The sequence below is a fragment of the Python bivittatus genome, unplaced genomic scaffold (assembly GCF_059951505.1).
Source record: "Python bivittatus isolate LINGU-HERP-01145 unplaced genomic scaffold, Pbiv_v1 ctg000850_np1212, whole genome shotgun sequence".
NCBI classification, from domain to species: Eukaryota; Metazoa; Chordata; class Lepidosauria; order Squamata; family Pythonidae; genus Python; species Python bivittatus.
Window position 1 is genome coordinate 33,816,677 of NW_028277112.1, and position 23,441 is coordinate 33,840,117.

Below are 23,441 nucleotides of genomic sequence, written 5' to 3' on the forward strand. Positions count from 1 at the left end.
TTCAGGTCCCTGTATATAAAGCTGCTTCTGGTACCAATACTGTATGAGTATTCCTGAGTTTCTAAGGAACCCCAAACTTTTTAAAACTAGATTGTTGGTTATATGGTGATACTTTTAAATCTTTATGGATAAATTCATAGTAAAGGTCCATTCATTAACCTGTGTCCTGAAATGCCAACATTAATGACAGGTCAGTGATGTATCAAGCTTCAGAATGAAGATAAGTTTTTCTTAAGAACATTTATCAATACCAGACCTGATAGAAGTTGAATAGGCAAACTGTAAAGCTTCAGTGGAGCATTAAAAAGGAGGAAGTAGTCTTCAAATGAGGGGTTGTAACATATACTTATTAGGCAAAAGATCTGTATCACCAATTTTTAAAAATTGTACCTGACCTGCAGAAATAGGGACATCTTCTTAAACTCTAATTACTTTCACTTTCTTCATCAAGATATATGACATTAAAATAGAAATCCACTGGGGCAATGGATATAAAAGAAAGAGAAGAAATATAAACAAAAATGATAACCTAGAAGGATTGTTGCTACTCTAGAGCTGACAACCATTTTTAGAAATAAAATCCTAATTCTCTTATGCTGGAGTTGGGGTAGAGAGATAGAGTGCAAGGAACAAATGCAAATATTAAAAATGCCCCCCTTCCAATTATTTCATGCATTTATCAGTAAATTTAAAATAAAGAGGATTTCTTATTTGGTAAATGCATTCCTTAAACTCTGGAAGATTGGTTTGTAATAGCCCTAATTAGAAAATAATAATAGCCTATTTTCCTCAGCCATAATTATTTTCCTAGTCATACTGAAATGTCCCAAAGCCAGTCAAAACAAAACCAGACATTTGCTGAGAAGACTGGTAATCAGTTACTACAGCTTATTTTATAGATAACTATAGCACAAAACCCTTTGTGAATGTTCCTTAGAAAAAACATTTTGTTATTATATCTGGAGGAATGCCATTTGCTTGTTTTTCATTTATTTAAAATGTAATTGAACATGGGACTGAGAAATCACAGCTTAGACTCGCAGAGTTCACTGAGAGTGAAAAATCTGGAAATACAACTTCATTTAAGCACTGTAGCTATGATATAAAAATGATTAAATATGAAGTTTGCCTAACCTGATTTTATTATATTCTATAATAATTTAATATTGCTAATCATCTTGAAATCAACTAGTAATACTTTGGGAAGATGACCAATATCCCAGACAAAAATATTCTAAATAGGAAAGTTTATTTAACAAAGATAATAATCAATAAAAAGGCAAACATTAGTAAGATTGAAATACTTATAACAAGCCTTGCCAAGTCTTAGACTGCAATAACATCTGGATCATCTGAAAACGGTTCTGCAAAATGACAGAAAATTCACAAACAGTACTGAACTTGTTCTGGAAAAGGGATATATTCATGACAGAGCCTGGAACCTGGATACCCAAAGCAGGGTTTTTTTGGGGGGGGGGACTCTATTCCTATAGTTCAAGAAGAAAAGGGAAATGATTTATGAATTAGCCCCAAATAGATCAGATTAAGTGAAGAAATATCTCTCTCTACCATATTTACCCACTAAGACCCAAGATTATATTTGAGGGCCTTCTCCAGGTGACCCTTCCCCCTCAAATAAGACAGACAACCTCAAGAATGAAGGCCTCAGATTATGGCTGGTGTGGGTCTTCCGGGCTGTGTGGCCGTGGTCTTGAAGTTTTGTTTCCTAATGTTTCGCCAGCACCTGTGACCGGCATCTTCAGAGTCACCCGGTCACAGGTGCTGGCGAAATGTTAGGAAACAAAACTTCAAGACCACGGCCACACAGCCCAGAAGACCCACACCAGCCATCGTATGCCAGCCGTGAAAGCCTTCGACAATACATTGAACACCTCAGATTATCTTCCTTTTCATTATTTAAATGGCTATTATTGTTTTCTTTCTTACATGCAGACTCCAGAGTAAGTTGTAATTTAAAACTCTTTATTACATGACACTTTGAGATCTCAGTTCTCCATTTTGCTTCCCTTCCTGCTCTTCTCTAAGTCCTCCCTCTGCCTGACTGCTGCAATGTCTCTTCGGATTTGTAGTACTACACTACAGCTATTCTGCCTTTAAAGAGAAAAATAAAAAGAAGAGAGGAAATTAATCATTAAAACTTTCCCTCCCTCACACAACAAAAGCTGATTTTAGGGCAATTTAAGATGGCTATTTAAGAAGTAAATCTTAAGCTAATCAGTCTTTAATTTTTCAACGTAGACCAATAGCAAGTAATGTAAATTGGTATGAAATTGTAAAAAAGAAGTGATTCATTTAAACTACAGGACACTTTACTAGTACTTCTCTATATATCTCATTACATAAATATTGCCTCAGTCCTGGAGATTATACAGGTATATTTAGAAAAAAAACTTGGAAGGAACAGGCTAAAACTACCATCACGTGGATCTCCATAAAAAACAAGAGAAAAAGAACAACAATTCCAAAGTACAGTGGTACCTCGGGTTACGAATTTAATTCGTTCCGTGACTCTGGTCGCACCCCGAATTGGTCACACCCCGAAGCACATTTCCCCATAAGGTTCAATGTAATTACCGTTAATCCATTCCGGCGTCCACGGACCACGCATCAGGGGCAGAAAAACGGCCGCGGACCACGCGGCAGGATGGTAAAACAGCCGCGGACCATGTGGCAGGGCAGAAAAACGGCCGCAGACCACGCAGCAGAGCGAAAAAACGGCCGCGGACCACACAGCAGGGCAGAAAAATGGCCGCGGACCACGTGGCACGGGCGAAAAATGGCCGCGGACCATGTGGAACGGGCGGAAAATGGCCGTGGACCACGTGTCATGGTGGAAAATGGCCGCGGATCCGGTTCGTAACCTGAGGTAAATTTTTGCGGCTGGAGCTGGTCGCAATCCGAAAAGTTCGTTAGCAGAGGCATTCGTAACCCGAGGTAAATTTTTGCGGCCAGAGCTGGTCGCAACCCGAAAAGTTCGTTAGCAGAGGCGTTCGTAACCCAAGGTACCACTGTACAATTTCAAAATAAAAACATGTGGAAGAAAAAAAACACTCATATGGTATTTTGGATCATGTATATAATAACAGGAGAAGGTAGGAAAAAGTGAAGCCCAACATACACATATAAAAAAGAAACAAACAAAACCATCGTGTACTGGTAAGTTGTTAAACTATGGCAAAGGTAGAAGAAAACATAGACCAACCAAAATACATAATTTAGTGAAGTGTAGAAATTATTACAGGGTAAGATTGACTGTTGCTTGTTTAAACAACTGAAGGATATGTAAAGTAAGCATGGAGTTTGTGCATAGTTTTACCTTACTCATTACTTTGGGTGGGGTAGTACTAAATAGATGACTAAAGAAAAATGTATGTTGACTATGAAAAGCTTTGTTCAGCAATAGAGAATCATTGTTCAAACAAATCACAGATGCCACTGCTCTTGAAATGTTTAAAAACAGGCAGGAACAATAGCAAAAACCTGGACATTTACACAGTGTTAGAAAGGACATGGCCACATCATTACTTAACCAGTTCTTTCGTATTCTAAAATCAGCTGTTTCTAAAGTTGTGGTGTCATTTAAGCTCAGTCTGGAATTGCTGACATTAAATCATTATTAACCTAGTAGAAGGTGAAAAGCTCTCCAGTCCTGTGGTGAGTCACCTCTTAAGCTGCTGTACATCCTGAACTGATAAACAGCAAAATCAACAGCACAGTGCAGTTGACCTTATTTAACCCAGACTCAACAAGTTTCAGGAAAACGCTCTCCTGCAATCTTTTGTGTCTACACAAATGTTTATTCTTCAGCATACACATATAATGTAACACACTGGAAAATCTGACTATGATCCAGTCAAAAGACAAGCTTATTGCTGGGGGGGGGGGGCGTGGGGACGGGACATTCTTTTATAAAGCTCAATTTCCTAAAAAATCCTCCATAAGGGGATTTGAAGAATATTTACAAAAGTAATGCCCTCTCCTATCATGACATCAAACTGTTTTCAGCACAACAGTATTGTATTCCATTTATCTGAACTGCTGTGAGTGGGCATGACAGGAAAATAACTGAAAAAAGAACGGCTCATGCACTATGCATAAAAACATTGCTCCTTCACATTCATAAGATTCGTAAGATATAGAATGGCAGACAGGTTCTAGGACTCGCTGCTGGATTAATCTATTCTTGGTTTCTGCCAATTTTGCCTGTGCTAGCCAAACAAACTGAAGCTTACAGAGAATGAAGGTCAACATTCCAAAGGCGCCAGATTCTGGATGTCTGGAGAATATATATGCGATCCGCAAGAAGGACCTCTTATAAATAATGATGTGTTTTCAAATTTACTTATTGTCTCTAGCATTGAAATATCTGACATTTCCAGATAACTAGATGTGGCAATTAAATATATGAATATGGGTTACTGGGGGGATGATTTCTTCACTGCCATTGTTTATCTTGGGTTGAGTGACCTGTGTAATATAAATACCACCTCCTATCTCTCTGTGAAGGATATCACTGCCTTTAAAAATTAAATAAATATTTAAAATAAGAATAACCTTTTTTCCCCTTTCCTTTTCACAAAACATTCTGTTCCTAGCACAATCCTAACAGGTGTGAAACTTTACAAATCAGTCCCACTAAACATTAAAAAGTTGATAAATAAAACTAATAATTTGTGACAGGGTTTTTCTTCATCTACAAGAATTCACAAAACATACTTTCCATTAAAAAATGTGAAGTGCCACTAAGATTCCTTAATAATACAATTTCCAGTGAACAGTATCCTTAGTAATAAAGTAAGATTTAAGAGACTTCTCCCCTTGGCAACATCTCTTTGAGGAAAACAGAAAATGGAACCTGCAATTAATGAAAGTTGATTCCCATATGTGCATTTTATAAAGACATAAACTGGATGTCATTGAAACAGATTTTATTTCATGCCATATCTGTTATAGTAGAAACAGTAATTTGAACAACCTGTTCAGCAGATTTGTACACAGGATTCTATTCAAAACAAACATTTGCATTTACCTTCGGTATTCCTGAGCAGTCAAGCCACTTCTGGAAAATGTTTTCAATCACCAGACCATACCTTCCAAGCAAATAAAAAATTAATCATGAATATGCAAGGTATGTAAATGTCTGTGTGTGTGTGTGTGTGTGTGTGTATAGGTAGTCATTGGGTTACAACCATTTGTTCAATGACTAGTCAAAGTTATGACAGCGCTGAATGAAAGATAGTTATGGCAGGTCCTCATAGTTCTGGCTGTCACAGCATCCCCACAGTTGCATCATTGTGATTTCCAATGATCCCTGCTGGCTTCCCACAAGCAAAATCAATGGGAAAACTGGCAAGAAGTTGGAAGTCATGGTCACCCACGTGGTCCTCACTTAACAATGGCAATCGGGACTGCCGGAATTGCTGTCACTAAGCGATGTGATCATGTGATGTCACACTTTGTGACTGTGTCATGCTTTGTCACTTAGCAACAGCAATTCCAGTCACAATTGCCATCATAACCCAAGGATTACCTGTGTGTGTGTGTGTGTGTCCCCCATACACACACACACACACACACACGCACTATACACAGACTATAACATTTATAAAAAACAGAATATTTGCATTTAGTCTTCTTAACAGCTTATTTTCACTGTTTTTGTAACATTTGTAATATTTGTAAAAATTGTATTAATTTTCACTGTTTTTGTAATTTCTTCACTTTTTTACTAAAGCATTTTAATAAAGCATAAAGGGAATTCCAGTTATTTAAAGTTCCCTAATACAAGTTTTTATATGCTGCTCCAATGTAGCATTCATACATGTTCACCTAAAAACCATTATATACATCGGCTTCCTTTCTTTCTGGGTTACAGGACAGCAACTAAGGCCTAGCTATTCCAGGAGGAGGACTTGCTATGACTGAAGATGTGAATTTGGCATGATTTCGTATATTTCCATAATTTAAATATTTTATTTGCTTTATTATGGGTTGGTTTATTGTTTTTTGAAGGAATTCTTTTTTATGATGTTTTGGTTTGTTAGCCACCCAGAGCTTTCAGGACTGGGCAGCATACAAACGAAACGAAACAAAACAAAAACAAAAACAAAAACAAAAACAAAAGTTTAATTATAGGGACCAAGACAAAGCAGTGAACCTATGAAAATATCTAAATATCTGTATCTCTCTTAAAGATGGTTCAGCAAACCAAATACCTTAAACTCCTTGTAAATATTTAGATAATAAGACAAGCTAAAATTAAAAGCCATTTGGTAAAATGTCAAACATAAGAACAAAAGCGGTGCTCTGCTGGATCGGACCCCTGGCCCATCTAGTCCATCAGTCTGTTCCCACAGTGGCCAACCAGCTGCACAAGGAAGCCCACTAGTCTCCCAGCAGATGGCCTTCAGAGACAGTCACCCTGCCATCAAGACTAATAGCCATTGATCCCCATGACTTTTATGAATTGGTTCGACCCTTTTTTTAAAGCCAAAGCAGATGGGCTTTAAAATTCGTTTACAAATTCAGCATTTTCCCACACATTTATTTTTTCCATTAGACTGATGCAACAAGAGCACAGTACTTTTATAATATTTAAACCTTTAAAATATTTTGCCAACAAAGCATCATCCTTTATGAAATAATCCATTCTGTACACCTGAGCTGCATATTTGCAGGATATTTCATTGTAATTAGTTGAAAATAGTCAAATAATTTCAAACAAAGGACAACTGCAACCTGACCATCATTTAGTAACGTGATAGAACGACATAGCACTGCACCCACCCCAATATACTTTAAACCCCCAAACAAAACCGCATATACAGTACCTAGATAATACAGGGTTCTATTTACATAATGAAAGATATTAAGAACAATATTACTACTATAAACACAATTCAAAATTCGGAAGTCTAAAAGTTGTTCATTGGAGATGAATTACTGTATAAATGAAAGTCTGTAAGAACAGAGGGGTATAATCTGAACCACTGACCTAACCGTTTCCAAAAGCTGCAATTTTTATATGACAACAGGAAAAAAGTAATATATGGAGACTAATCCTATTGATGAGATTTAATTAACTACATTTAATTGATATTTGACATTCCATTCCATTCCATTTTGTTTGGGTCCTGGTCCTGCCCACTCTTTGCATCAGTCCACCCTCTTATCAGAGTGCAGCCTCCAGTATTCAAAGGCCAAATGCGGCTTCTGGTTCCTGACCCAGTATTATGCAATCATCAATACGGAGCATAGTCCAAATTTGTGCTAGGATCCAGTACTCGTTAAGATATTTAAATACAATTAGATAATTTAACTACATAATTTATAAAGTAAGATCTCATAATTTCTTTGCTATGGAATGAGTGCTATGTTACTGATATTTGTAGCAAATTTCGAACCAGCTCCCACTGAGCTAGTTTTACAGCATGTCTAGGGCTATTGTACTAAACAGGCACATAACTTGAACATTATCTTTTAAAATAAAGATCAAAACAATGGCATCTTAGAAGTTCAGGCTCAGGTTCTGATGTACACAGTATTTAATATGGAAAGCAGATGTGATTATGAGTCTCATTCCATTAAAGTTGTGCTGCTTAAAAGTTTCACACCAATCCACAAAGAGAAAAAAAGAAGGTAATATCTTTTACAAATTGTGTAGAAACAAATATTAATGCATTTTGTTTGTTTTTAAATCCCATGGAAAGTTGAGCAACTAATATTATCTGTTAGGGATGTATATTTGATTTCTTTTTCATCTTGTTTCAGGCAGTTCCATTCATTTTGTTTTCCATTTCTTATTGTCTCATCCATTTAGTTTCTCTTCAGTTACTGTTTCATTCATTTTTCCACATCTGCCCTGATTAAATTGAAGAATTAGTCTGCCTTCTGAGGCTGCAGCCTTGGAATTTTCCATTCAAATGAAATGATGCTTTCAGATATTGTACAACTTCCCTAAAGCCACTTTTCATTTGGACTTGATGAAGAGTCTCAATTTTCTAAGTAATTTAAAAAGGGGGTGACCTTCTCTAAATCTTACCAATACTTTCAACTGAGCTCTTTCTCTGTTCTCCTGATTGTAACTTTTACAGCCTCCATATGTCCAGCTGTGCAGCATTTGACTACTTACTTAAGGGTCAGGCATGCTTACTGTCAGAAAGACTGGACAAATGGCCATTTAAAAAATTAACAAGGCTGCATCTTCTCAGATCCCCCATTGTTTTAGCTTTAGGCTGGACAGTGTTCCTGTCATTGCTTTCTGAATCTTTTAGCCCTACACTGCTATTTCCTGAATGTTTGTATTTATCTGCATAACAAATATAAGGCAATGACTTTTTTCAGTTTCAAGAAACAAAAGGATTTTAATCTGTTTCTTCCTTTAATTTCTCTATTTGGAGAAACAAAGATTGATGCTGACCCCAGCTTGATCTTGTTTAGCAATGGAAGGCAATAATAGAAAAAGTTTGTCATATAACATTTGCAATCTCTAGATATCCCTTTAATATATATATACCAATATTAGAAGAAATATTTCATGTCAAATGACATATAAAATTATTTAATGTGCTTCCACATTAAAGGCTGTCATGACATAAAAGTATTACTGTGGACTGTGTATTACACCACAAAATGGAAAGCCATTGCTCGGAAACACGTTAAACTACGCATTTTGGAAAGAAGTTTGGCAAAAGTTTATATCCATACTGTGAAATGTTTCAAAATGGTCACAAATGACTGCTTAAAATAAGAAACTGGGAATGGCTTGTATGAAGAAAAACACATTTCAAAGCTATAATATTAGGGTAACTGAATAAATATGTTGGTTGAGTCCCAAAAAAATTGCTCATGCTTGCATAAGGAACATTTTGCATTCCATTTTAAACAAGAGACACCTATATCATAACCTAAAGTGCTTCTGAAGTATCATTTGATTTCAAAAGAAAATTGTTGTGTGACGAAATAAGTATTTTTATGATGGGGAGAAGTAACCCTAAGTCTAAACCTTCTTTTCAGTCAAATAATTATTGTATATAATTAAATCCAAATAATTGTCACCTTTGATCATTATTAACATATTTCATTTTACAAAGACAGTTCTACTCTTCTCCTATATTATGTTAAGAATTGAAAATTATTTTGTAATTAATGGAAAAACCTAATTGCCAGACATATAAATGTAGATGAGAGCATACTTTATATAAATATGATTATTTTTGGCATCACACTTTATCTTCTCACTATTCATAATTCTGGCAGCATACTGTATGTCTGGCTATAAAATAAATAGAACTGAAATCTTGCCCAGTCCTTCTGAAGGGAGAAGAAATATAATTTACAATATTTTTACTGGAAATTAAAATATTCTTGGCACATTCTTAGGTAGAAGTTAGCTTCTTAGTTTTGTAAAATCTTAATTGATAAAATTTAAAAAAAGATAAAGAGAGTTAAGTTTATATACAGTTCTTAAGTGCATCTAATTGAAACAAATTAATTTCACCAGAAAAATTAGAAATACCCTTGTTTTTTTAGAAAAAAAGACAAACCATTGAAAACTTCCACAATACAGTTCAAGCATATAATTAGTAGAAATAAACTTGATACCATAATTGAGCACAATGCATTCGCATAATTTACAGCACATAAAACCAAGCCATAACATTCCTCTTCTGTTACAAAGAAAACGGCAAGGCTTTGTAACTAAGACAGAAAAAACAGAGGGCAGACACTGAAAAAAAAAGCAAAGCCAAAAAAATTGGGAAGTATCCCCAGTGCTAGTTAGGAAAAAAAATATGTGGAAGCCCAATACGTTTCATGAAATTCCTTTGTCAAGAACACTAGTGTCCTTCAACCAAAATGTTTTACCAGGTAAGCAGAGTGCTCTTGACAAAGGTTTTTTTTTGGCACTTGGGACACTTTTCCCCCCTTTTAAGGTTTTGCAAATGAAAAGATAGGGCTTAACACAGACACAATATACTCATCTAAGTCAGTGAGATAATTTATTTCAGTTGAATTTAGAACTTACAGAAAAGAATATATGTAGCTCAAGGTAGAACTGTGGAGTCCTTGGTGATCTCTGAGCTCGGTTTTTTGGAATTCCTGGAAGCTTGGCACTGAGATACATCAGCCATCAACAGACACATAGAGATAAACCACATTTACACACCATTCAAAAGAGACAATAACAAAGCTAAGAAGGAAACAAAAAGACCAGAACACATCCTCTCCAGCAACCTACACCCAGATAAGCAGGGATTAACACTAGACAAATCAAGCAGAAAACACTATTGTAATCAAGGAATTATCAAGGAGAAAACCACACCCCCCACCAACACTGGCAGGGCAAGCTACTGTATAAAAACAGGGAGTAAACGCCACACTGACTAGCACTGATGATATTACCTAGTTGGGTAATGAAATGTCTGCAATCAAACTCAGAGAGTACCAAGGACTCCACAGAATTTAGAACTGTTTTTGAACTCAAAAACCTAAACTCTAATCCCATGATGAGACCCTAAACTTCTATGGTTTTTCTTCTCATATAATAAAAGTCATAGCACTCTATATTTTAACAGATAGTTATGAAACCATTTCAATTTCATTCATAACTACAGTATTAGTTTCTTAGTATTTTAGAGGTATAAGATTATCGAAGAAATTGGCTACAGAGCTGCAACTTGCATTACTGCACCAAAGCACTTGGAAGTTTTACATACAAGGTTTAGATAGATAGATAGATAGATAGATAGATAGATAGATAGATAGATAGATAGATAGATAGATAGATAGATAGATAGATAGGTAGGTAGGTAGGTAGGTAGGTAGGTAGGTAGGTAGGTAGGTAGGTAGACAGACAGACAGACAGACAGACAGACAGACAGACAGACAGATAGTTGAATCATGACTTTCAGACTCATTTCCACATACCCTTTTAGCTGGGGGAACTCTTCCAATAATAAATGAAGAAATTCCTGGATAAAAATAACAAAATGCTGTTATTATAAATGACAAACACATATAGCAACATTTTTATAACCATTTATTCGATTTTGGTTATTCATAAAAGGTAGACATGCTAATTAAACTCTAAGCCACATATAATAAAAGCAGATATGAGAAATGCCAAGTTCTAACTATCTTGCTCAAATACAAGGGGTATATCTCCATTCCCTCTCATAATCAATTTAGAGTAATCATCAAATACTATCAAAATACTGAATGGCAATAAAAAGAGTTAAGAAGATTAAATGCAACTATAAGTCTAAATATGTACATATAACTATAGGTATAGTTAACTATACTATACTATTCTATATGTCTCTGTGTTTATATTTATATACAAATTAAAGTTACAGTTATAATCTCTAATAAAACATTCCCCCTGTTTCTGATCTTTAGACATAACTTCTGTATCCCTGATTACTTCTATTATTAAGAAAAGCATTCTTCTGTCTGCACACTTCTTCATATGTATAACCTAACACTGGACTGTATCTTTGGTTGCATAAAGGTGTTGCAATATTTTAGAGAGTGTTTTCCAAACTGGATTACTGTTGAACTGTATTATAATTATTTTTAATTTGTTTATACATTTTAAAGGAAATCAAGCAGATAGTGCTGACTGTTAAAGATATAAATGATGTCAACATTTTATTTGTATAAAATCAATCTAGCTAGTTGGTAATTACACAAGATTGTTACATGCATTCTCAGTTCATTTTTTTAAAGGCCAAGATACACTACTATATACAGTCTTTTGGAGAAACCAAAAATTGGAATATAATCAAAGGCACTCCAAAACAACCACATAATATAAAATTAAATACAAATGCAATTATATCATAAACCTTTTGCTTGGTGAAATTTTTGAATTCCTTAAAAACATTAAAAAAAAAATTCACAGGATTTGAGTCCTATAATACTCAGACCAAAACTAATTACATTTGGATCCTAACATATTCTCAGATTATAAATATGTCTTCTGAAACACCATTATAAAAACTCCATACAGCTAGAAAAGTACTTTATATGAGCACACAAATTAGTGTGAACTGGATTTTTAAAAATATTAAAACATGATACAACTATTTTTAAACATGTATTAGTGACATTAGGTATGAATTATTTAATTAATATACACATTTAGCCGTTTAGTGTTACATTTCATTCCTTATTTGACCAGATGTATAATGAAAATATTAAACTCGGCAAAGGATTGGTTTCACAGGGTATCCATTTTTCATCACCAAACTATACGTCAGTCTTAATTATACTAGTGGAATCAGTACCTCAAATTCATTTCTATTTATTTACAGTTACCAGCACTCCATTTATTACACAAATTTCATCAAAAATATTATTCTGTAGATTCTCTCACAGAAATCAGAATGAACTCCTCAATTTTTTTTAAACAAATCCCATCCTAAAGTTCCAGACTTGCTTTCTACTCAACTAAAATAAACAAAAACTACTATTAAAAATGTAACTGAGCATGCAGTCAAAATGAAGGGAGAAAAGCAAACTGATTAATGCTTCACATGTGAAGTCATTTCCTTGCACCTGTGGCTCAAATCTAGGAAAAATACTACAAATGCTGCTAGAAACAAGGCTAGCATTCAGAATGTGAGAATTATTTATTCTCTAGATATTATACTGTCGTCTTCATGCTTTTTTTACATGGTAGGAATCCATCCCATTTTTTAAAAACATCAAAACGTTGCAATGCTTTTATTTATTCAGTATCTCAGGTTTGCTTAAAAGATCATATTCATATTTAGATACAAAACCTTTATTTGCAGCAGAATTCATATACTTCTTCCTGCTCTGTTAGGAACGAATTCATATCATTTGCCACAAATCTAGTGGCCAGTCACTGAAAATCCTGACACAGATTCCTGCCCACTTATTTGGATAGGCACAGTGTACTTTAACTAAAAAATAAAACAAAAACAAATTTGTCCCACCCATTTGTATGATGTAATTGCTCCACCTTTTGCAGTGCTTAGCTGCCAAGCACAGTATCATTAAAAGTGCTGCGGGTGGCCACAAAATGGTTATCTACCCCTAATCTCATCTTGCAACAGAGAAGTGAACACATCTCAGGATAGGTGAAAAAATGCACTCTTTCTATCACAGAGATATATAAATTGCATGCTCACAGAAATCTAATGTGTAAACATATTGTCTGAAAGCACCATGAATCAAAAGCTTAACTTGCAACCTCCTGAAGTACAGTTAGATGAGTGTTAGGATGAAAGAGAGGGAAGAAAGATATGGGAACATTGCCTTTCTCACTCTCACTAGATTTTGTTCCACTGTTTGTTGTGACACCAACATGTGGGATCTGGGACTTCAACACCATATGTCACAACTCCAATCTCCTATTAAGGAGAATGTTGAAATGGAGTATAAGAAGTCTTGAATAAGAAAATATTCTTACCACATCTAAATAACAAAAAAAAATATTATTAGATATCAGCTTTAAAATCTGATTTGTAAACATTTGCCTCTAGGGTAAGTGCAAGGATGAAATGTTTCATATGGGCAAAGAACAGCTGGGGAATTTATAAACCAGATTTCACAGCAGGCTGCTGGGCAAAAAGAAAATGACTAGCGGATTAGCATCTCCATTGTAACATGATCTTAGTACAATGACTAATAGCCTTATGAGCTGAGATCTTCCAACGTTTTGCAATATTTATGTAATTTGCTAACCAAATTGATTTAATATCAGGCTAGCAGAGCTAAGTGAAACAAATTGAAATCTCTTACCTCTCCAATACTTTTCACATAACAGAAATAATGGATGGTGTTAGCTGGTGGTTAGCTAGGTTGTGGTACTACACTTTTCTACGGTTGTAATTGAATCTTGCCTAGCAAGAAATAAGCACATTTAACTCTCTGAGATTTGCTGTTAAGAAAATATATTTATGGTTGAGGCATAAAATAATCTAGGCATTATCATCACTATAATGTTGAGCAACCCACGTTCAGAAAAACTGTTGTAAAAGAGAAGGGTTTTATTGTGCAAACACCTGCCCTATATACAGAATTTTATGTAAATTCCAAATGATGATGTGTTCCTTGGTTTGTAAGCCTCCTATCATTTCTCTTACCAGAAGAAATCCAGTAATGAGGGGAAGGACCAAATAACTGCATACAGTGGAGAACTTGGTGTTTTTTGAGCTTGGTTGTTTGCTTCCAGACATTTCATTACCCAACTAGGTAACATCATCAGTGCTACTGAGTGTGGGGTTTGCTCCCTGTTTATATAAAGTAGCTTGCCCTGCCAGTGTTGGTGGGGACATGGTTTCTTCCTTGGTGGTTCCTTGATTAGGATATTGTTTTCTGCCTGATTGTTTGGTGCTGTTCCCTGCTTATCTGAATGTGGGCTGCTAGAGGGGATGTGCTGTAATCTTTTTGTTTCCTTTCTAGGTTTTTTAATTGTCTTTTTTGAATGGTGTATAAATGTGGTTTACAGGTAGTCCTCACTTACTGACTGCCTTGTTTAGCAACCATTCAAAATTACGACAGTGTAAAAAAACAGCTCTGCGACCAATCCTTGCATTTCCACCCATCACAGCATCACGCAGTCATGTGCTCATCATTCCCAAGCTTTGCAACTGGCTTTCAACAAGCAGAATTAATGGAGAATGTAGAAGTGAAATCGCAACTTGAGGTCACGTGAAATCTCACTTAATGATCCCCATGATTTGTTTAACACAGAAGTGGAAGTGACATCACAAATCTGGCACATGCATGTGATTTTTCACTTAGCGACCATGGTGCTTAGCAACGGAATTGTGGTCAGTAAGTGAAGACTACCTGTATCTCTATGTATCTATTGATGGCTGATTTGTTTGAATTCCAAGCTTCCAGGAATTCTCTAGCATTTTTGGATTTGGCTTGGTCTCCATACTGCTTTTGACAGGTAGTTCTAAAAGCCTTTCATTTGGAAGCTCCTTTTCTACATGTATGCAATATCAAAATAGGTGTTAGTATGAATAGCCATACAGGTAGTCCTCAACTTACGACCATTCATTTAGCGACCTTTCAAAGTTACGACAGCGCTAAAAAAGTGACTTATAACCAGTCCTTGCACTTATGACTGTTTCCATATCCCCACAGTCATGTGATCAAAATATGGAAGCTTGGCAACCGGCATGTATTTACAACAGTTGCAGCATCCCGATGTCACATGATCGCTGTTTGCAACCTTCCCAGCCAGCTTCTGACAATCAAAATCAATGGAGAACCACATGATTCACTTAATGACCATGTGAGTCACTTAATGATCACTGCAAAAAAGTCATAAAATCAAGTGCTGTCATGTGATGCCTCGCTTAATGACCACACCACTTAATGACAAACTTTCCAGTCCCTATTGTGGTCATAAGTCAAGGATTACCTGTAATGTTAAGCTATATTATTGATTGATGATAAAAGAAAGGTTCAAATACACTTATCAAAAGGCTACTGCTCATCTTGCTTTTAGCTTCTCCCTTGCTCAACTAACAGATATTCTGACAATGCATAAGCCCTTCCCTTCTTCATTGGTGCCCTCCTCTAGCCTAGTCTGAGAACTTGCTAGGAAGGATATGTGCTTCTGCAAATTCTACAGGGAGACCTATTCTTCCCACTCCTGCGAACTTGTGCTCAGTCTCATATTAGGGGAAATTAAAGTAATTTTTATTTTCTTGTATGAGGAAAAAGAAGAATAACTTTACTTATTTCCCATACAGATTTCTTTCCATTCCATTATAGAATATTTCCAAATTAAAGAAAAGATCTTTGCACAACTTTCTAAGATACTCTTGCCTTATGTTTCTGGTTGACTGTTAAATCCTAATTTCAATGGTTCTGTCTTTAAAAAAAAATTCTTTCATCTTTGCAATTTTTCATTTATTGTTCCCCTGTTTGGACCTGTGCTTTAGCACCTCTATAACAATTCTACTTCAGTATCATAGTATGTAATAGATCCGAGCAAGAATATGGGAGATAAAAGTTACAATTCCAAGTTTCTATCTCATTTCATTTCAGTGAATGGCATTAGAGATTAGTTAGGTATTACAAGGCCTATTTGCACACTATCCAAATTTTGGCATATTGTTCTAAAGTTTTTAGAAACTGAAGTCTCATGATGCTGACCCTGCCCTCATTGGAGTACATAATGATATCCCTGAAGATCACATGCATACTATATAATCTTCTATTATGACTTCACTAAGAAAACAACATGCACAAATACCTGGGAGAGTATCAGTTGTCCATGAAATGCCGACACATATTTTCTTAAAAAAGCAAAATATGCAGCTTCTCCTATTTTTTCTGTGAAAGTCCGAAGCAAGAAATAACCCTAGAAGCAACCAAGACAGGACACTTCTCAATTTCAAATCTGCTTTGAAGTTAGCAGCGTGACTAACAAAATGTCAGCATATATTCATTATCATTACCTGGACTTCATTTGTGCAATAAATAATGGCAGTGGAAACCTATACCCTATCAGTTCTTATTTCTTTATTCTCTTTTATTGTTTTGGGTTTGGGGTTGTATTTCCACAGTACCCATCCTTGCAAAAGGGTTCCTAAAATGATTAGCAAAAGAACCAATGGGATATTATTAAATTATTATTCAATCAAGAGTAGTTAGACAATTACAAAGTCATAAGATGATAAACTGATCATTACCATATGGTACAACAGTATTATCATATGGACTACAATCTTCTAAGGACTAACAACAAAGAAAGAATTAGACATATTTTCCTTGGGAATGTATTAAAGAGAAGAGATTGCACAAAGAAGTCTTCTCCCTAACACTTATTACAGTCCTTGACTGTAGTCTTTACAATTCACACAAATGGGTATCTGTACCAGCAGTAGTGCTTCTAGAGCAGGCCTGCAGAATTTGTCAAGGGGAAAGAGCCACATTGATAAATTAAAAATCCTTGTGGGCCACCAAGAAATACTTGAGTGCCATTGTTCAGCTATTCTGTGGCTAGCAGAGCGGCTGAAGCACTGGAGCTGGCGGTGGCAGCGAATCTAAATTTACTACTTTTTAAAAAACATTGGTGGGCCCTATAAGGCTGCTTGGCAGGCTGCCTGTTGTACAGATCTATTCTAGAGCTTTTAGAGACCTTTGAGCCCTACTCCTACCTCTCATACACACATGGTATAATACTTCAGATGCAATTCCAAAAAGATGCTTCAGAGCACATAGAAATGTGAACTCAGTTCCTGTTTGCTTTTCTTAAAGCAATTGCATTCCCTGTCCAATGCATTCTGGATCCATTCAGTTACATTAACTAAACAAGTACTGTATTCATGAAGTAAGATCTCTTCCCAGGCATCACACATTAAATTTTTTGTAAAAGATCACTGATCAAGTGAGCTGTTATGTGAAAAGACTCTGTTAGCTTTTCATTTAACACAATGAAGACAAAATATCAAATAGAATGTTACACTGACTTTAGGTCTTTAATATATCTCATTCCAGACATCCTATACTATTAGACTTGGCTTTGTTTTCCTACACTGTCTGAAGGAGGAAAAACCTTCTCCTTTCAATCCTTAGTTGCTTTAATGGCCATTTCAGCATCTCTTGAATGGTCAAGGGATGGTCAATTTTCTCACATACAAGAGGGAGCTGCTTTTCCAGGAATTTATTACATACACATCTACCCGTTGAACATTCTATATTGATCTGGAGCTTAACCCCTAGTTCTCTCAATGTTGATTATGGATCTGTTTGAACTGCTGGCTATTTGCCCTATTCATCTGCTGACTTGGAAAACTGTGTTCTTAGTTGCTATTACTTCTGCCAGAAGAACTGGTAAATTAGCTGCTCTTTGACTGGCTGTCATGTACCTTACTTTTCATAAAAACGATGTCATCTCACACAAGGATGGCTCCTTTCCACCTAAAATGTATCAGAGATCCACTTGAACCAACATATTATTTTTCTGGTTTCCTTCAATGATCTGTCTACCTCCTGGAGAGAACAGTAAATAGTTTGGAGGTGTATCTTTTGAACCCTTTGTCTTCAACAAATGGTACCTTTTTCTAAGGACTCCAACACTTCATATATTTTCTATTTCCTCTCAGTATACTCCTTGCTAGGTTGTTACTGCTAGAACTTTCTTCTATGAGCTGGATGATCTTCCCTGATCTAAGCATAGTCAGAGCCATTTTACAAGGGCTGCCTTATCTTCTATGCTATGCTCTAGCATAATTCATTGAAAGAAGAAAGTATGACTGTAACCTGGACCCAACATTCCACATTCATAAAACAATACCAGTTAGATGTTCACTCCCAACATAATGCTGCATATGTGAAAGCAATCCTGAGCACGTAAGCTCATGTCCAGGTAACAATTGCTACTAGCCTCTTCATATTATTCACAGAGACTATGATACAGAGGCAAATCTTATCTATACCTCTGTTTCCCTGAACAGCCAATCTTCCTGATTGTTTCCAAGGATCACTACAGTACTGAAGGAACCACTGGAAATTGCAGGATTGCATTATGTATTAAATGGAATATGTATTGCATGGAAATATGACTCCTTCCCATAGTTTCTCTAAGCTTTAGAAAAGTTCTGAAGGTGTACTGCGCAAATGCATATACCTGCATTTGTGAATTCATATATGACAACATGAAGAATCTACCACACCAAACAAGTTCAGATAAGATACTCTAGGGCTTTGAAAATGTAATATCAGTACTTTAAATTTCCATGTATAAGTATTTGGTTTGCCATAGTAGCTTTAAGCATTCTGACCTTTAGGTAGTGAACCTGCATGAAATTTTTTTCTGCATTAAGGCCATGTTTGATTACAGATGAACCAGATTCAGTCACTTTGCCAGTTTTCTCTTTGTTTGGCCTAAAAGGGTACAAAATAATAACATCAATTTAGACAAAGTGACAGAAATATATTTGGATATTTTATAAAATTTCATTATCAAAACACTTCATTAAAAACAGGAACAGCATAATATTTAATTCATGGAACTCTGTTCGTGGAAAAGTAGTGCAACAATGGAGTTTTCTAATGTAACATTATGTATATGGCTAAATAAGCAGCTGACATAGAATCAATAGCCCAAGTTAAACTGGTGTGAAGCTACTTAACTCTTCTCCCAGACATGACATCATATCATATGGCATTCTGCTAAGACATGTTACACAGACAAGATCGACGCATCATAGCAAAGGGAAATGAGAAGAGATGGAAACATTCTAGATGGAAGAAAAAAATCCAGCTACACATTTTGATTGCTTTTATCCAAACTTCACTTTAGCAGCTCACAAGACTGTACCTGTCAAGGTAAATAACTTATTTCATCCATGTCTAATATGCTTAAAATGTGCCACGTTTTCCCTTACTTTTCTTCTGTTTTATAATCCCCCAACACTGTGTTTTGGCTTCCAAATTTTCATTCAGGAGGACTGCAATACCCTCTACCAGTTCCTATTGATTAGATTCTTTATCAGTTAATGGTCACCGTAGCACTGCCAGAAATGCATTCATTTACAGCATTTTTATACCAGCCACATCATTAGATTCTGGGCCGTGCCTAAAATCTTCTGTTAACAGCATACTGTAGATTTAAACCGTCCTTAACAGATTATGCAGCCTTGTTCTGCTTCAGTTCAAATGACAACTTGCTATAAGGAAGAATTTACATAAGTTCTCATGAAAGCTGGTTTCTATATACCAAATATAATATGAAGGGAGGATGAAGCTGAGAAACTGAATTCTCATGATACTGGCAATATCTGGGCAATTAGGCAAATGCTCTTTGCAAGTACAAGCTGCATGGCCACAAAAAGCTATTTAGAAAAAATACATGGAACAGCCCTTTTCCCTCATCTGGATAAGACTACAGTATATGAACAGCCCAGGCCATTTTAAGACCTAACAAGTTATCCATCCATCCACAGACACATATTATTAAAAAACACACATACCAGTATTTGACCTCAAAATTCAATACAGTAATGGATTAAGATTTTATATCGTAATCATTGGATTGTTTTTTCAAAAGATTGAACTTCTTTCACATATGCAATATTCTTTTCAAGTTGCAGGAGCCAACATGAACCAAATATATAAAATTAAAGTCTATGGTACAACAACTAACATATTCCTTCCTAATACTTTTTGTTGATTACTCCATTGCTATCAAAGGGATTACTGGTCTGTTTGTGAGGAAATGGAAGAGAAAAAATGCTATATGCTGATTAAGTATATAGGTCAAATCATAGAATAACCTACAGAAATCAGTGGCATAATGGATAGCATGGTCAGCAAACAAATACTGTATTGAAATTATTATTGTTTTTTACTGGTTAAAATACTTTTTAATCAGTGTTGATGTATCCTTGCTTGAAGGATGGGGCGTCCTCAACATTTCTTTTTTAAAAAAAATTATTAAACTTTTAAAAGAAAATATATAAATGAGCACAAATGGAAACCAAATAAAAAGAATAAAAGTGTAAAGCACAAGTGACTAAACAAGGCATCTTAAAATGTCAAGGAGATTATCATTTTTCAGTACCCCCTAAGTTCATTATGAATGATTTAACATAATGTATTGATTAAAAAGTCACTTAACATGTTTTTCTTTAATCCTTCTTGAGATCTGACATAAATAGTGAATTATGAAATTAGAAATGAATATGATATCCCTCAAGCTTATTTATTTTTCTCCAGTTTTTGCTTGAATTCAAGTGGTTGATTAAAATAATACAAAAATCAGCATATACCAGCACTCTACATGGGGCTGCCCTTGAAGAGTATCTGGAAGCTTCAGCTGGTGCACAGTGCAGCAGTGTGGGCAGTTATGTATGTTTCAGAAGAACACACATTACACCTCTGCTCCACGAGGTGCATTGGTTATCAGTCTGTTTCCGGGTCCGAGTCAAGGTGCTGGTTTTGACCTTTAAAGCCCTACATGGCATGGGACCAGGTTATCAGAGGGACCACCACTCCCCAATTACATCTACTCATCCCACCAGACCCAGCAGAGGGGGCATGCTGCAGGTCCTGTAGGCTAGGAAGATTTGGCGGGTCCTAGGTGGCGGGTCTTTTCTGCTGTGGCCCCTGCTTTATAGAATATCCCTCCCCCCAAAGTGAGGCCGGCTTCATCCCTTTTAACTTTCCAGAAGTCCCTAAGACCTGGTTATGTCATCAGGCCTGGGGACCCCAGGGGACTGGCGAAATATTGAGATAGCTCCAGTGTAATTAACATCTGCTCTTTGCCTAATCTCTTTTTCTGTTTTAGTTTTCTGCCTTTTATAATTAAAAAAATTATTATTAATAACATTAATATTAATTTGTATATATTGTTTTTAATTTTGTGGTACGCCAGCCAGAGTTACTTGATTATGAGATGGGTGGCCAAATAAATATGATGAATGAATAAATAAAATAAATACATATACAACAGCTTGTTTAAATATTTGATCCACAGTTTTGTTTTAAAAACAGACCACTTGCTCTTTTGCGAACAAGGAAACAGCAGCAGTCCATTTAATTCTTTGTTATATTTATTAGCCAATAAATTACACCAAATGATCTTAGCTTATCTCATTGTCTTTTGATACTGGGAATTGCTCCAATCCCTTTATCTACTTTGTTTCCGCTTTCTGTACAGTTTCCAGCATAAATACCAGCTCAATGTTGGTTTTATGTTCTATTTTCTACATTTATATGGCAATATATCACAAGGTTTAATAGTTGAAAAATGCTATTAAAATTGAAGTTATTTTAAAAGGTGCCATGAATGACAGGTTACAGTCTCTAAGGGAACCTCACTGGAAAGGAAAGGGGATGAACAGAAACCTTTCTTTGTGATATAATATATGAGCTTCATCATATTTCTTAAAGTGGCTAAAATGTGGTTTAAAAAATTCTTCAATCATAAATTAAATGGAATTGAATTGAAAGGGGACATAAAAGCTATCAGGTCCAACCCCTTACTCCAATCAGGAATCGAAACTGAAGCATCAGTACAGATGTCTGTCCATCTTCCACGCGAACATTTTGTAATTTGTGGAAACATATCAGTAGATGGGGAGCCCACTAGTTTTCTAGATAATTGGTTTCCCTGTTAAATTGCTCTGTTAGGAATCTAAAATTTAATCAGAATCAGCCTTTTTACCACTTAAAACCATTACTATATTCTGGTTTTGGTTTCTGTAGAAATAGGACATGTCACAGCCTTCTTCAGTGTGAGATTTTTTGACAGGGTTCTATCATATGTTCCCCTCAAACCTTTTTGTTCCAAAGGTAGATGGACTCAGTTTTCCCCAATCCCTTCTTCATTGCAAATCCACTGATCATCTTTTTTGCTTATTTTGAACTCTTCCTACTTGTCTGAATCTATCCTAACTTAGTAGTGTCTAGAACTGAGCAGTACTTGAGATGAGTGGTCTGACTATGCAAAATGAAGTATTATTTCCTGTGATTTAAAACTAAACTTTCATTGCATTTATTGATGCAGCCTAAAACTGTATGGGGGGGGGGAGTTGCAGCCACATCTCACTACATTCACGGAGATCACAATTAAGATCACAATTTTAAAATATTTTCACTTTTTTTCCCCCCAAACTAGGTAACTGCCATTCTATGCCTGGCATTTGATAACTTTTTCCTAAGGTAAGAATTTTGCATTTCTCTCTGTTAAACTTTATTCTGTTATTTTCAATCAATTTATTTAATTTATCAAGATAAGTTTTAATTTATAGTGGCTAACCAATCAAATGTGTGGAATCTGATAAGCATTCCTTCTATTTCATCACCAAAGTTATTATTTAAATAGTGAACAGTACAGGTCCCCAGACCGAATCCTACAACAACTTTTCAATTCTCCTCTCTGATTTGACTAGGAATTTGGTGAACATTTTTTCAATATGGTTTTTGAGCCAGTTATGAATCCACCTTGTTCAACCTTCACTTAACTATTTTGGTAATCAAAATGTCATGGACTATCAAATGTTTCTCTGAAATTAAGATATATTAAGGTAATACACAAATGAAAGCTGGTAGAGAAAGGTGAAACTGGTTTCTATCCCATTATTAGACACAACTGAAAATGCTATTTTTAACATTTCAAGGTCTAATTCTTAGGACCTTAAAAAACTGCCTTCCCCCTTGTTAAACTTTCTTTGATACATTTTTTCAGACCTCCCTGCTTTCAGAAGATAAACTAAGTTGGACCCCTTTTTTATGATACTCTTTCTATCTATGAAATTTATATGGTCACGCAACTTGAACAATTGTGTTCAATTGTGACTTTGGATGGTATACAATCAATAACCAAGCAAAAAACCCAATAAAGTTAAAAAAAACAAGAATTAATAAGCAGTCAGAACCAAAATTGGTAGCAAGATACAAAACAATATTACTTATTTACT

At 35.5% G+C, this 23,441-nt stretch overlaps 1 protein-coding gene across 7 annotated transcripts in view; it reads right to left on the minus strand.

Moving 5' to 3' along the window:
* Positions 1–23,441, minus strand: part of AOPEP (aminopeptidase O (putative)) — a 213,431-nt gene that overhangs the window by 114,465 nt on the left and 75,525 nt on the right. For all 7 annotated transcript variants that reach the window (XR_015793697.1, XR_015793696.1, XR_015793695.1 and 4 more), the window contains 4 exons: positions 18,801–18,903; positions 16,268–16,375; positions 10,948–10,991; positions 5,051–5,111 (listed from right to left, as the gene is read on the minus strand). Coding sequence is in view for 4 of the 7 variants with exons in the window: in XM_088129867.1 (XP_087985993.1) it covers positions 5,051–5,111; positions 10,948–10,991; positions 16,268–16,375; positions 18,801–18,903 (316 nt within the window). In the remaining 3 variants the exon portion in view is untranslated. The remainder of the gene's footprint in view (positions 1–5,050; positions 5,112–10,947; positions 10,992–16,267; positions 16,376–18,800; positions 18,904–23,441) is intronic.